The sequence below is a fragment of the Quercus robur genome, chromosome 2 (genome assembly GCF_932294415.1).
Source record: "Quercus robur chromosome 2, dhQueRobu3.1, whole genome shotgun sequence".
NCBI classification, from domain to species: Eukaryota; Viridiplantae; Streptophyta; class Magnoliopsida; order Fagales; family Fagaceae; genus Quercus; species Quercus robur.
Genome location: NC_065535.1, coordinates 97,195,985 through 97,211,492, shown reverse-complemented (window position 1 = coordinate 97,211,492; position 15,508 = coordinate 97,195,985). Strand labels below are relative to the sequence as shown.

The 15,508-nt window shown below is 33.2% G+C and overlaps 1 protein-coding gene and 1 long non-coding RNA gene across 4 annotated transcripts; one reads left to right on the top strand and one right to left on the bottom strand.

The window, feature by feature from the left end:
* Nucleotides 1-4,675: 4,675 nt before the first annotated feature.
* Nucleotides 4,676-10,286, top strand: LOC126716095 (UPF0481 protein At3g47200-like). 3 transcript variants are annotated; one of them, XM_050417088.1, is made up of 3 exons: nucleotides 4,676-5,115; nucleotides 5,423-5,456; nucleotides 8,728-10,286. In XM_050417088.1, the coding sequence occupies exon 3, from the start codon at nucleotides 8,728-8,730 to the stop codon at nucleotides 10,081-10,083; it is 1,356 nt and encodes a 451-aa protein (XP_050273045.1). In that variant the 5' UTR covers nucleotides 4,676-5,115; nucleotides 5,423-5,456; the 3' UTR covers nucleotides 10,084-10,286. The 3 variants fall into 3 exon arrangements, with proteins under 3 accessions (XP_050273045.1, XP_050273046.1, XP_050273044.1); XM_050417089.1 differs by having other exon boundaries at nucleotides 8,693-10,286; XM_050417087.1 differs by having other exon boundaries at nucleotides 4,677-5,115; nucleotides 8,690-10,286.
* A 2,404-nt stretch (nucleotides 10,287-12,690) lies between these two features.
* On the bottom strand, nucleotides 12,691-13,569 carry LOC126707629 (uncharacterized). Its single transcript, XR_007649031.1, has 3 exons — nucleotides 13,400-13,569; nucleotides 13,115-13,192; nucleotides 12,691-13,031 (listed from the first exon to the last, which is right to left on the bottom strand). It is a non-coding gene; the product is annotated as an uncharacterized LOC126707629 (long non-coding RNA).
* Between the last annotated feature and the right edge of the window lie 1,939 nt (nucleotides 13,570-15,508).

Sequence of the window (15,508 nt, the reverse complement as noted above, 5' to 3'; positions counted from 1 at the left end):
TCTTTTGGATAAAAACACGAAGTGATTAATTTCTCCCAAGCCTATGGTCCGAGGAGCCATGCAGGACCTGGGTTCTGTTTAACACTTGGATAAAAACGCGAAGTGATTAACATAAAGACTTTTCGCAATAGAAAGGTGTATCAAGAGTGGGAACTTTTATTAATAATAGTACATTTTCAGGTTGCTTACATTCAAGGGGCATGGTACTACATGCTCATCCAAATCTTCTAAAAAGTATGCCCTTATGCCGGCTACTGAAGTGATACGGTATGACCCTTCCCAATTTGGTCCGAGCTTTCCCTATGCGGGATTTTTTGCAATGCCCAGAACTTTTTTTAATACCAGGTCCCCGAGTGCTAATGGCCTTAGCTTTACCTTGGCGTCATAACCTTGCTTAAGTTTGTGTTAGTAGTAGGCGAGTTGGATCATTGCTCTTTCCCTTCTTTCCTCGATAAGGTTTTAACTAATTCAAATAATAAACTTCACTTTATATGCCTAAACATATACAAATCAATATAATAAAAAATAACAATATCATAAACTAATGAAAAACCTTATTTTTCAAAGATAACAAACACAATAAGGATCTCTAGCTAACTTCTAACCACAAAATCTACTATTTTGTCCTTTCTTCTAAAAAAATAAATAATAAAAACATAGTGTTCACATCTCTAATTATCCAAAAGAATTTATTTTATTTTATTTTTTTTTAAAATTTTGCTTGTTGTTAAATAAAGAAGATTTCTATTAAAGAAATTTATTTATCTATTTCTAGGAATATATTTCTTGAATATTATGGTAAAGAGATATACAAATATTATAAGTGTAATAATAAATAAATAAATAATTTTATATAATTTTATCTATTTTCGGAATATATGTATTGAATACATATGGATTATTTGAAGTTTTGAACTATGTATGATATAAGAGTAATAAAAGGAAAATAAAAACGTATGGCCATACAATTTTTTTTCCAACATTTGAGGGGCCATGAATTAAATTATATATATGTGTGTGTATTTTATAAAAATTAGTGGTGGGTAGGCAAATTACGATGGGTTCAAGTTCGCTCAATTGGTAAAGTCTCTGATGGTTGAATAAGAGATTTGAGGTTTGGTGTCTTGGTTTGTTGATAAATAGCACAATCATTAGAAACAGATGTTATAGGTTGAAGCTCGATAAAAAAAAAAAATCATATTTTATTTATTAAAGATCAATTATTTCATATTGAGAAACAAACACACATACAAAAGAGAGGAAATGAAGTTCTAGCACAAAGATGCTCCACAATTTCACTCAAAAGTCATGATAACTTTTAAGGAATGATATAGGTCAATTTTTACTTGTTAAAGATCAATTTGATCCAATAACTTCAAGGAAATGGTCAAAAGAAATGCTCGGGTTGGCAGATAAAACACTTGCCTAGATTTGGAATCTAATTTTAAGTTGAGGGTTTGCAATTTAATTTAATTTTTAAGGCAGCTATCTTTCAATCTCTTGAAACATATCATCAATGCAATTAGACGACTTTTCTGAAACCAAAATGACAATATCTGCCAATTGCCCTTAAACAACGGAAACGTGCATCATCTTATTATTGGCAGGATCTAGAACAGTGGTCTTATTTATATATCCTCATATATATATATTTGGGCATAATTTGATCGCTGTGAAAACCATACATCGCTTCAGCCAAAAAAAAAAAGAAAAAAAAAAACAAACAGAGAAACCATATATCGCTTCGTTTGTTAATAGTTTGCACTAACAGTTACAGGGCCATTATTTCTGTTTGCAGTGTAAGTCTCATCAGCACAGCTTGCATGTTGGCCTACTACTACAGAGTACAGACAAATTTAATTTAACTTACCCGTAATAGATACATATAAAAAGGACGTTAATTAAATTACGGTTTGTAATATATTAATTTTAAATTATATCCTTAATGCAAGAGGACACTAACTTTCAAAGCAAATTTAATTTAACAGACTCGTAATAGGTACGTATGAGAATGACATTAATTGAATCATATCCTCAATGCAAGAGGACTTTGTTTCAAAGCAAAAGGACACTATCTTTCAAAGATAATTTAATTTTACTTTTTTTCCGTAATAGGCAGTATGAAAATAACGTTAATTAAATCACAGCTTGCAATATACTAATTTTAATTAATGTCCTCTTACGTTGATTTGATTTAAAATTAGTATATTGCAAGTTGTGATTTAATTAATGTCATTTTACCTATTACGGGTAAGTTAAATTTTATTTGTACTCAATAACTATGTTGGGGTAATAAAAAGAGATGATATCGGTAATTTTTTTTCTTTTACAAGATAGAAATTCTACTCTTGGCTAATATAAGTGTATATGTGTTTGAAACTCTCTTCTAAAAACTTGAACTCTCCCCTATCTCTCACACCCCACAAACATTTATATAGCGATCAAATTGCTAAAATAGTCGGTTCAATACAACAAGATGCATATAACCCCCCCCCCCCCACCAAAACAATAGTCTCAAATTTTTATTGAAAGATGAAAAATCCAATCTGAATTTTATCCGGCTTCTTTCAAGAAATAGCTAAAGCAAAAGTTAAAGGACGCCCTCTCCTAACTCAGTGGTGAGAATGACAGTGACAATGATAAAGAAAGCTCAAATGCAGCACATGGAAATCTAACCAATGGAATTCCTGGATCTACTTTCAAGATTGATAAGACCAAAATGAATTTGATCTGTTGAATTGACCATTGTTGACTCTTCTCTAGAAGAATGTGAGGCAATTCAAAAAAGCACAATAATGTGAGTATGTGATGTCCAACAAGAAAGTGTGATATCCGATAATAATTTCTTGAGAAAAAGCCAAAAAGGATGTGATGAATAGCAATAATGTTATGATCGCATGTGATATGCAGCAGTAATGTTCTGACAATTCAACTTAGGACAATTAGCACAGTGAATCATGTGAATTCTCTACCGACGCAAGAAGACAAGTGATCTTTACAAGCATGTACAATGGCTCTTTCAAAGTCTCTCAGACTAGATAGATAATGAAAATTCTGTAAAACCTTATATATCAATAATTAATTTGAATAACTGAGAGATTGGATACCATAAAAATCATTATCATTTTTGAAACACAAATGAGATAAGCGTGTACATGTTCTTCCAATAAAATTGTAATATCATATTCCATAAATGCAAACAAAAAATGTCCAACAAATTTATCATCCTCAAAATATTTTAATACATCTCTTTTGAGAATGTCAAACTCAATAACATACTCAATCTTATCCAGAAGATCAGAAAACGTTAGTTCTATTTAATTGTTCAAATTTACTTAATTGTTGATGCATAGTACTAACTATGATTAACTCAACAAAAATTTTCAGAAATTAGTTTAAAATTTTAATTAAAATCCAAGTTTCTTATTCAAAGATAAAAGATTTATGATTTTATCATTTGAGTTAATTAGAATCGATGATAACAACAATCATCATAGAGCATATATCATAAATTCAAATCTTATTGTATCTATTAAAAAAAAAAAAAAAAAATCTAAAGGGTCAGAAAATAATTTCCGGCCAGTAATTAATGGTAGAGTTACAAACTGTTGTGGCATGCTCCATATTATGTACTCTGAACTCGGATCCATAACAAAGTGTTGCCTGTTTTATTCGGGTTAGAGTTGACAAGTGCTTGCGAGGATCGATCTGTACAACACTGCAGGGTTAACATGTCATATCTTATTTTAAAACTTGTTTATGATTTATTTTTAGAACAAACTTGTTTATGATTTAAATAAAAATAAAAAACAAAAACACCCAAACTGAGAAAAAGAAAAGCCAACTCTATAGAACCTTTCATCTTTTCTCTACCTTCACCACTGGAGTAAGCTTGACCACTGCCAACGAGAACCATGCCTCAACACTTAATATAATAACTGGATTATAATTTTAAAAGCTTAAAACCCCAAGACTCAAAAAGCGATTTGTATTTCTTTGGAAACCCACTTGGATCATGCAAAGGTTTAAATCATATCCTCAATGCAAGAGGATATGATTATAGTCATATCCATATATATGTATTATTTAAATAAGGCATAAGACTAATCTAATAAGTTATGCGACTACAAGCACACGTACGTGAATAGTTTTATCAATTGTCATGTAGTAAGTTAAAGGAATTTTTCTCCAAACAGATTGAAGATCATAAAAATTAGTTTCATTTAATTTTTCAATTTTACTTAGATTTTTTACTTATAATAATCCTACTAACTATGACTAATGTCTTCTCTAAAAAATATACTCCATACATATATGACTAATGCAACAAAAATTGAATGCAAATTAGTTTAAAATTTTATCAAAATTCATGTCTGTTATTTGACTATAGAAAAATTGCATTATCAGTTCAGTTTATTGAAACTTACAAAAATTCATTAGTATTTTGATTGATGATAAAAATATTCATCATTGATCGGATACCTACCAAAGATTTGGATTATATTGTATATTGAGATTCTATTATATCTAATAAATTTTTTTTAAGTTGTTTAATCAAAACCAAGGATCTAAAAATAATTTAAGGATGACATGGACATGGGCTCCCACCAACCCCTACGCACAAAATAGAGCAATGCTAGTGCCACATAAAGTGGCACAAGCATAACTCCACAAAATAATGCAAAATTAGAGTCACCGTTAGAAAGCACCTTGGCAGGTACTAACAGTCATGGTGTGATTGTTTCCTCACCTTGGCAATGAAAATCCAAATACGTGTGGTGCTGAGCAATCCTCCAAGCACAAGAAGGCAGTTGAACATTAATGATCATTTTTTTATAAATGTCACTATATAAGTCCACCTAAAACACAAATAAGGGATTTAGGGCGTTTTTAAAACGCCCGGTCCACCCCCCAAAAAAAAAAAAATTCAAATAGTAGCATATTCCTTTCATGAAAAGAATATGTACCCGTTTGTTTCCACTTTTTGAGTCCAAAAATGGCGTTTTGAAAAAAGCTCAGCACTCTCTCTCACGCCCCTCATCTCTCATCTTTGCTCTCCCTTCGCAGTTTGCACGACGCCTCTATCTCTTCTCTCTGCCTTGCTCTGCCCTCTCCGTAAGTCTCTCTACTCTCTGTCTTTTTTCTTTGTCTTCCTTTTCTTCTTCCGCTTCGTCTTCCTCTTCTTCTTCTTTCTTTCTTTCTTGTTCTTCCTCTCCGTAAGTCTTTCTGTCTTTCTGTAGTTTTGGATTGTGGTTTGTTTTATGGGTAATGATTTTTTCTGTGTGTTCTTTGGGTTGATTTCTCATGGATATGGGTTGTTTTGATTTGGACCGAACCTGGGTTGATTCTCATGGGTCTGAGTTGGTTTTTATTTCTCTGTTCTTTGGTTGATTTCTTATGGATCTGGGTTTTGATTTCTTAGGTACCAAAAACACTGATCTGCTACCAAAAACCAGGTACCAACACTGATCTGAATTTTTTTTTTTTTTTTTTACCGAGTGTGGGAAAAAAAATTTCAGATCTTGCTATGAATGGGTATTGTTCCTTTACTTGTTTTGTTATTTTTTTTTTGCTAATTGGAATATATAATGAAGTGTTTAGTTAGTAAAAATATATTATGAAGTGTTTAACACTGATCTGAATTTTTTTTTTTTTTACCGAGTGTGCTATTTTAATATATAATGAAGTGTTTAATGAGTATAGTTTGTGAATCTGAAATAGCCGAGATTAATCTTAGCTAGCTTCTAGCATGTGTAATTTGACTTCTTGTTATACACTAATGAGCTTAAGTACCATCTTCAATCTTCAGTGTATGTCTGCTAGGCTTGCATACTACAATAAAGGGGATTAGAGTCTCTTTATGATCTAAGACGCAATTAGAGAGGATAAGCTATTATGCTTAACTATGAGTAGATTTTACTATGTTATTGACATGGTAATTGGATTAGAATGATATTTTACAGTGTGGAGAGTCTCTTAGCAAAAAAAGAGAGTGGAAGTCGGATATTGGGGTCGTTCCACACATTCCAACATTACTGTGTCTTTGCCTTTGCAAGAATTTCATTTCTTGGACTTTGGATCAATGAGATATCATCAGCTATTTTTCCAGAGTTTCTTTAACATGATTGGTCTTGGAATCTTTGGATGTTTTATTTTTACTTAAAGACGCTCTATTTAATTATGGACTATACATTTGTAGTCCTATCACCGAGAAAACTTATACTGATAGTTTACAAGGTGTTTTTTTAATGATGCAGAGCTGCTGCTCCTGCACAATGCTAGATACGTTTTTTCTGATCTACATAAAGCAATACAATAGCACTTATTTATACTTGAAATAGCCTTCTAGACTATTAGATACTAATAACTGACTAAGGAACTTTGTAATGATTGGAACTTTGTCAAGTGTTTTACTGTATTTATTAAACAGATTGGAACTTTGATTATGATATTGACTTAGTTGGGTGGTAGTTTTTATTCTTTGGATGATGATATTGTAGACATTTGTAATGTATTGGTTTGGGCATAACAATCATTACTATTATATTTGTCTATTTGTCTATTTGACTATGGTTATAGTTTTTTAGTTTGGAGATTTTTTATTGTGGTATTGTGTATTAGTAGAGCCATAACTTATTGTGGTATTGAGGTTTTTGTAGTGCGTATACATTATGATGCCTTGCTTAGCAACAACTTTCACACTTCCTTTTTTCATCTTTTGTCACTGGTTTGATATCATTTTTTTTTAATAATTCACTTGGGTTTTTAATATCCTGTAATACAATTTAAACTTGGGTTATTGGTATGTATTTTATCATCTTTTTTACATTTTTGTGTTGTACAATTTAAACTTAGATTGTTGATATGTATTTTAATGTTTTTACATTTTTATGTAGTACAATTTAAACTTAGATTATTGGTGTATATTTTATCATCTTTTTACATTTTTATTTTGTGCTTCATGTTGGTGGAAATTATTTAGATTTAATTAATATTAATAAGAAGTCATTAATAGTAATAACAAATAATTATGACACTAAAAAAGAAAAATTGCCCAAACATTATTAAAATAATACCAATAATATATTATTATTATTATTATTATTATTATTATTATCTTTTAATAAGTATATGAAATAGATGAAATAAACTCACATCCAAACAAAAAAAAGTATGAAATAAATTCCCTTATATATAAATTGTCCTTTTTGGTAATTTATCCCTCAACTTTTTCATTATACACTTTTTAACAGCTTTTACCAAACACTCAGCTTTTTCATTATGCACTTTTTAACAGCTTTATCAAACACTCAGCTTTTTGAAACTCCACTTTTTCATCATGCACTTTTAACAAAACTCAACTTTTTTATTATCCACTTTTACAAAAAGCTGAACCAAACTCACCCTATATATATAGTCGCTGAACTTTAACGTGCACAATAGCATGTCTTGCCTCTCACAAACTATACAATAGATCCTAAGGTTTTCAATCAATATTGAGCATTGCGTTCACTTACTTTATTTTAATTCGCAATATATATATATATATATATATATATATTTTTTTTTTCCAGTGCCTGTCTTTTTCAATTCTTTGAATTAATTTTTAGCTTTGATTTGGTTAAAATGTTGATATAAATATCACCACCTTTCCCGAATTTAGGATAGATGGTGTCTTGGTTTTATTCAAAGCCAGCACCATGCAAGAATTATTTGCTGAATTTTCTGCCAATATTTATTAACGGACAATAACATGTGTTGCCCCTCACAAACTTTAATTATAATAGTTGCTCCGATTCTCAATTAAAATAATAATTTTAGTATGATAAACTCTCACACATTTTGTTACAAATGTCTTATAAGACAAACTATTATTTTAATATGATAAACTCTCACACATTTTGTTACAAATGTCTTATAAGACAAATTGCAACTGATTGTTCGTCACTATCACATAAATCCTTTAGTTTGTCATTGTCTTTTAATTTGTAATTTCTATTATATTCTCTTTCCAGTGTTTGCCTCTTTCTTTGAATTAATTCTTAGCTTGAATTTGCATTGGAATGTTGATACAAATATCACAAATGAAAATTATTGGTCTCTTTTTTAGTATTTCATTTTAAAATCCGTAATATGATCATGTATCTTCTCTCTCTCTCTCTCTTCTAAATTTTTGTTATTTTATATTAAAAGATGTGTAATAAAATGTGAATGGTGAAGTATAATGTGAGCACTAATGGTATAATAAAACAATTTTATTCAGAATATCATCACCTTTCCCTTGTCTAGGATAGATGGAAATTTTACCAGTCTTTTCCCCCATATTCTATCATTTGGAAGGCAATTTGAGATGCTACTTAGAATTTGATTTTAGGAGACAGAATTATTGTTAATCTATTATAGGTTTTTTTACGCATGATAGAGTTATTTTATGATTTTTTTTTTCAAGTCAAGTACAACTTATATAGATTATGATATTTTGGTTAATGTAAATTCATAAAATGAAAAATTATGACATTTTTAAAATTATATATTTATATATAAATAATTGAACTTGACAGCAACTAAACTTTTGAGTTTATTAGGTAATCATTTTTATATTTACTATTTATATACATATCTAAATGTTAAAGAATAAATGATTACTTTTGAGTCTGAAACTCAAACCGTGACTTATCACTTTTGGTAGAAGGAACTTGTTATCTCACCAAAGCCCTACCTCTATAGATGGAAGGAGCAGTGGGTATAGGAAATCATCAAGGATCAAATGCTTCAACAGAAATAGGGAGTGAAAATACTGAAAATCAAAAGGAAGCAAACACTTCAAATGAAAAAAAAATTCAAAATGAACGATTGGTTGACGACCTCAAACTAATGATTAAAGAGCCAGTGCCTCCATTATCAATTGAAGGTCATATCAGAAGAATTCCAGATCACCTTCGCCAAGTGAAGGAAAAAGCCTACACTCCTACGACTATTTCAATTGGCCCTATTCACCACTGCAAAAATAAATTTCAAATCATGGAAACGTGTAAGGTACGGTATTTTAAGAGTTTCATTTCCCGGACCAGGATAAACTCGGAGAATTTAGTAAGCACTATAAGTGACATGGAAGAAAGAATTCGAAGTTTCTATGTAGTGGCTACTTTGCCCTCCAGGCATGAATTCGTGAAAATGATTCTGGTGGATGCGGTCTTCATTCTTGAGCTGTTCTATAGAGATAGTAAAGAAGATAAGGACATGAACGATCTTATTTTAACGGGCCAATCATGGCCTATAAAATGTGACTTGATGTTACTTGAAAACCAGATTCCATTCTTTGTTTTTGAGAAACTATCCGACCTTATTCCCTGTCCCTCAAACTCTTATCCTTTCATTCGCCTTACCTTTTCGTTCTTTAACTATTTCAATGTTGAGAAAATAATAGACCCGATTGGGGAAATAAAACACTTCACTGATTTGATTAGAACCTTTCAAATACCTCAACTAATATTCCTACCGGCAAGGCGAAGTACTGAAAAGTTTACACTTTCCTTCTCCGCAACACAACTGCATGAGGCAGGAGTGAAGTTTAAGGTGAGTTCAAGCAAATGCTTAGCAGACATAACATTCGAATTCGCAAACGGAGTGTTGGAAATCCCGTGCTTAGAGTTATATGATGGGACGGAAACTCTTATTCGAAATGTTATGGCATTAGAGCAATATTGTTACCCGACAAACAGATACGTTACGGATTACTTTGGCTTCTTGGATGACCTTATCAACACTACCGAAGATATGGATTTGCTTTGCAATAACAAAATCGTGATTCATCATCTAGGCGAAAACAATGCAGCAACATCCTTTTTCAACAATCTTAACACAAATATCACAATACCAGGTTTTTACTCAAATTACAATGATATTTGTCAAAATTTGAATAAATTCTGTGAGAAACCTTGGCACAAATGGAGGGCAATGTTAAGGCATCAATATTTTAGCACTCCATGGAGAGCTGCTTCTACCATCGCTGCTATTATCCTTCTGGTGTTCACGTTCATACAAACAGTATGCTCTATTATCCAAATAGTGCCTATTGTTTGATTGCTTCTCAATAAATTTTTATCAGATACGGTGCAAGTGCAGTGTGTGCAATGTGTGGTTAGTACGTGGGCTCATGAAGCACATGCACGTTGAGCCAGAGTTGCCGATCGATTGCTTGATGAGTACATAGATTACTGTAGATTTCTTATCTTCTCTGATTGTCATCTACTTTTTATCTAAATAAAGCTTAGATAGGATTGTTATTTGTCATCTAATTTTATCTAAATAAAGCTTGGATAGGATTGTTATCTGCTTTAGTTTGGATAGGATTGTTATTTGCTTTTGGATAGGATTCATTGTATAAGTGTGATGAGAAATTTTAGTTCTATGGCATTTCCATTTCCAATTGTCTATCGCATTTCATTTTCAATTTTTGTAAGTCGATATACATGAACATTGATGAAGTTAATAAAATCTATCAGATATATTTACCAAAACTAAGCAAGTAATTGCTGTAAGAGGATTGGTTTTCCCTCAAAGTAGACCACCGTTGTTTCATACCATTTTCTATCCAAACCAAGTAAGAGGGTTTGAGATGAGGAAGAGCAATGGTCATGAGATAATTCACATGAACAAATTCATTACAAATGCATACCCAATGCAAGCTAGGAAAACCTTAATTAATCTTCCTATGATAAGAACATATATGGTGATTTGCTTATTACACATGTATCAACTATCAACAGGGATATGAGTCATATGACTGCTTCCAACATTTTTTTTTTTTTTTGCACCAGAATTTTATCCTTCAATCATTAGAACATTGTCCTATTCTATTACTTGCAGGAGAATTAATGACTTATAGTTATTCATGATGGAATGCTACTTTTCTCATTGTGTACGTAGGAGATTTGATACTTTCTTTTTTAATTAAAATAATAATAAAAATAACAACATAAAACAGAAAAATGATAGCAAATTTATTTATTCAAAATTTATGATTTAGTCTTTCGCCAAAACATGAGAAGCATGATTACAAATAGAGCTAGTATAAAGAAAAACTACATCTATCTTCTAGTGACGTTACAACATGAATATTTTAGCACTCCTTGGAGACGGCTTCTACCATCGCTGCCATCTTTCTTTTGGTGCTCACTTTTATACAAACAATATGCTCTATATCCAAGTAGTTTAGGGTCAATGCCCGTGTAATTTGGATATCGATGGTTGTTTGATTGTTGCTGTAGTGCTATTATGGATATGTAATTTCCAGTTCAAGAGCATCCATGGGAAGGGGATCAGTTAAAGCCCCCTGTCCCCCAAAATTCTTCTCCCCCAAAAAAATAATAATAATAAAGAAGAAAGACAAATCAAGTGTGAGCCTGTAAGACAGGTCAAAGTTTGTAAGGTTGAATTTAATCAACCATGTGTTGGCTTTATTCCATGACAAATTTGCTTGTAATATAGCACTTAGAAACCTTGTATTTAGGTGGGAATCATGTAAGGGTAGTGTGTGAGAGAGTGTGAAGAAATGCTCAAGACAGTGCAGTGAAGCAGAGACTCGCGGCTAGGACTCGCGGGTGGCTCGCGGCTTGCAAGCCGCCAAAAGTTGCTCACGTGCAGAGCATGCAGGGGAGCTGAACAGTCACGCCACCTGGAGCACTACACGACAAAAATCCAGACTGGCCATTAAGTTAGCTCGCAACTTGAACTCGCGACTCAGTCAAGTCGCGAGGTCAAGTCGCCAGCCAGCCCTGTTTTTGGAAAAACTGACTCTTCGTATTCTATTCTCACACCAGTATAAATACCCTTCATTCCCACAAGATATGTGTGGCCATTCAGAAAGAAAAACCCTAAGAGAGGTTTCTTCAAAACACCCACCCAATTAGAGAGAGCTACTCATTCCTAGAGAAATCTTTGTAGTCTCTTCTCATTCCCTCTCTCATTGTCATACCTATTGAGAGGAGATTTCTATCCAAACACTACCCACACCCATTCAGAGTGTTGAGTGTTTTTGGAGTTTTGGGAAGTATTGGAAGATGTCAAGGATGGCGGATGCTACGGTCTAGTAGCGGAATCCGGTAAGCTAGAAAAGAAAAAGGTTCGGCGCAACCTCGTTGGAGCAAGAAGCTTGGAGGGCTTAGGTACATCGGGTAGATTAGGCTTGGAGAGTATATTGCTGTTCATGTATCCCAACTACATTTTCTAGTGGATTATTGACCGCTTGGAGGGCGGCGGAGAGGTTTTACGCCAAGGGCTTCGGTTTCCTCTTCGATAACACATCGTGTGTTGTCCTTGTGTTTGCATCTCTCTTCCCTTTATCTTTGCCTTTTATTTTCTGCTATGGATGTGATTTATAATTGGCTTAGATTGATTTCCAATTCTGTTTATAGCTTATGTTCATTTTCCGTACACTAGTTGTTTGTCATAAAGCTTGAATTGGTTATTTTGTATTTGGGGGTCTAAACGTTCAAGGGTGTTTATACACATATTTGAACTTTCAAAGTTTTCAATAAAAGACATTCTTGAGCTTTAATTTTAAAAAAGCTTTTCTCTAAACTTGTCTATATAGCAGAAATCTCAGTTCAAGCAGTGTGACAATTGCAAACAAATCAGCACTCTGTGAAGGAGATCAATTAAAACAAATATATTGATTAAACAACCCTTTCCTCAGGATCAGAATTTTGGCCCACAAAGCCGAGTCTGAACAAGAGGCTAGTTCACACGGCCTATATGACCACTCCCAATCTTCAAAATAAAGGACAGTAATAGGGGGTTAAACTACCTGAAAAATTAGGAATGGGCAAGAAACAACACAACAAATAGGACGACACCAAAAAAAAGGGCCCGATAAAGAAAATAACTAAACCTTATGCGATTCAATGATGCAATTGCTCTTAGAGCACTGCGGATCATGTCTTCATTATGATCTACTTCTTGCTTGACAGCATCTTGCTTTGGCTTAAAATTAATAGTCTTCGGCAGAGGATCCACCAATGAATCCAACACTGAAGAGTGCAAAGCTAACATTAGATAGAATGTCCGAAGCTCAGCTAAATCTTAGTGAAGCAAAATCAATGAAATCACTAACCTGCCAATACAGCAGATGGACACTAATCCGCAAGTTTTGAAAGGATAAGGTGGTGAGGCATTTTGACATCATAATGATCTAAAAGAGAATCCAAATTAGTTGTGAAGCAACAAAAACCACGAACACCATTACGTTACCAATCACAGCATTTAATTTGAAAGATAAAATCTAAAAGCATTAGAAAGTTGAATCTAACATCACTGTCCAACACAAGTCTAACTGAATCTGAAAGGTACACTAAGTGAGAATAAAAAGGTATAGGCAGGAGAAAAAAAACCAACTCACCATCCAGACTGGATTTCAGGTATGGAACAATAAAAGATGGAAGGATTCACTTGGTCAAGACAACTATCAAGCAATGTGTCCACACATTCAAAAGCAACCTTTCTCAACTCAAATCCATCATCCACAATGTGCGTGAAAGGACCAAGATCAACTGTCCTTATTAATTCTTGCCGAACCAGAAATTTAAAAAACAGAACATGTCAATACATCAATATATCGCTGTTGAACAATAGATAAAGATACAAACAATAGTAAGAAAGAGAGGGAGAGGAGCACAGATTAATTGGAAATAAAAATAAAAATAAAAATAAAAAAGGAAAGAAATGTCCAAGCCATATTAATACGTTCAGTCATAGGTCTAGACATGAAAGCCGAATAATAAATCACAATAAAATGGAAGTACAACAGTTAAGCGAACTAAAACATCAGTATAGCCAAAGCATTTTAAAGGAATGAAGATGTGTGCTAACTGCACCAAATAAGTTCCAAATACTAATCCAGCGAGCAACTAAGAAGTCAATAATAAATAAATTCATGTTTCAAGTTCTCTTTTTCCTGGGTCTTCTAACAATATAATGAAGCTTGTCGAGAACTAGATTCACCTCAATTGCTTCTCTTGCCTTTCTTTCATAGCTGGCTGTTTGTCTTTCTTCGTTCTGAGTCAAGGGGATTGGTTATTTGTGGTGCATTATATTTTACTGTTTTACTTGGATGGATCTTTAATAGGTAAAATATGACTCACCAACAGTGTGCGCCAATGATTTTTCTTTGTTTCTTTTTTTATTTTTTTATCTTTTTGGGTTAGAATTGTGTGCCCTTGGGATTTTGGTCAAAGTTGAAGGTGGTATATGTAGCATCTCTCTCATATGCATTCGGAACTATAGCATGTGGGTGTCTATTGTTTAGTGTCAAGTTTTACTTTTACCCAGACTAGGCTGAAGTCTAAAAACAGAGTTCGACACCCCTCATTTACAACATTAAAGCCTATTCAATGGCAAGTCCTTGATGCCCTTACAAAACTCAACCCGAGATTTAACATCTAGCCTTATCATCTGTAGGATTACTTCCTCAGATTTGACGACAACGTCATTTACCGTAAAACATGTTTGAATCCAAATATGATAAATTATGGTAGCTAAAACAACTGTCCACATTAACCCCGAAAGGTTGAAATTGTTACCCTTTAGATTCCTTATGCCCTGCTAAAGAATGGTCAGCAGCCAAAATAATCCACGAAGCACAAATTTGAATTGGACACATGATCCTTTTAGCAAAAGAACACTCAAACAATATGCTGTCTCTACTATCCATATAGTTTCTACAAAAGACTGAAAATCTCCCTTGTAAGCCCAACTAAGAAGCCTGTCCTAGTAGGTAGCCTATTTAGACAGCTTTCAATCTACAAAGTCACAATTCTCTATCTTCACTTGGAATGGTCATCTCTGAATCTGTTAGGTTGAATTTAATTAACTATCTTGTTGGCTTTATTTCGTGCCAAATTTATTTATATTTCAGCAATTAGTAACCCTGTATTTAGGTGGGATTCTTGTAAGGGTAGTGAGTGAGATAGTTTGAAGAAATGTTCAAGAGTGTGCAAGAAAAACAGGGACACGCAGCTACAAGCCGCCAGAAGCTGCACACGTGCCAGGCATGCCAGAAGTTGAAGCGTCATGCCAGCTTGAGTACTACAGGAAAAATAGGACAACTGGCCGTTCAGTTACCTCGCGGCTGGAACTCGCGACTTAGTCAAGCCGCGAGCCAACCCTGTTTTGAAAAACTTGACTCTTCATAACCTCGTTGGAACAAGAAGGTTGGAGGGCTTAAGTACACTAGGTAGATTAGACTTGGAGGGTCTATTGCTGTTAATGTATCTCAACTACATTTTCTAGTGGATTACTTACCGCTTGGAGGGCGGCGGAGAGATTTTACGCCGAGAGCTTCGGTTTCCTCTTCGATAACACATCGAGTGTTGTCTTTGTGTTTGCATCTCTCTTCCCTTTATCTTTGCCATTTAATTACTGCTGTGATTGTGATTATTTATGGTTTAGATTGTTTATCGATTTGATTATTAGCTTATGTTCATGTTCCGCACATTTATTGTTTGACATT

Bases quoted from the DNA above. Each gene is read 5' to 3' on its own strand.
- LOC126716095 (XM_050417088.1), top strand. From the start codon at position 8,728: ATGGAAGGAGCAGTGGGTATAGGAAATCATCAAGGATCAAATGCTTCA.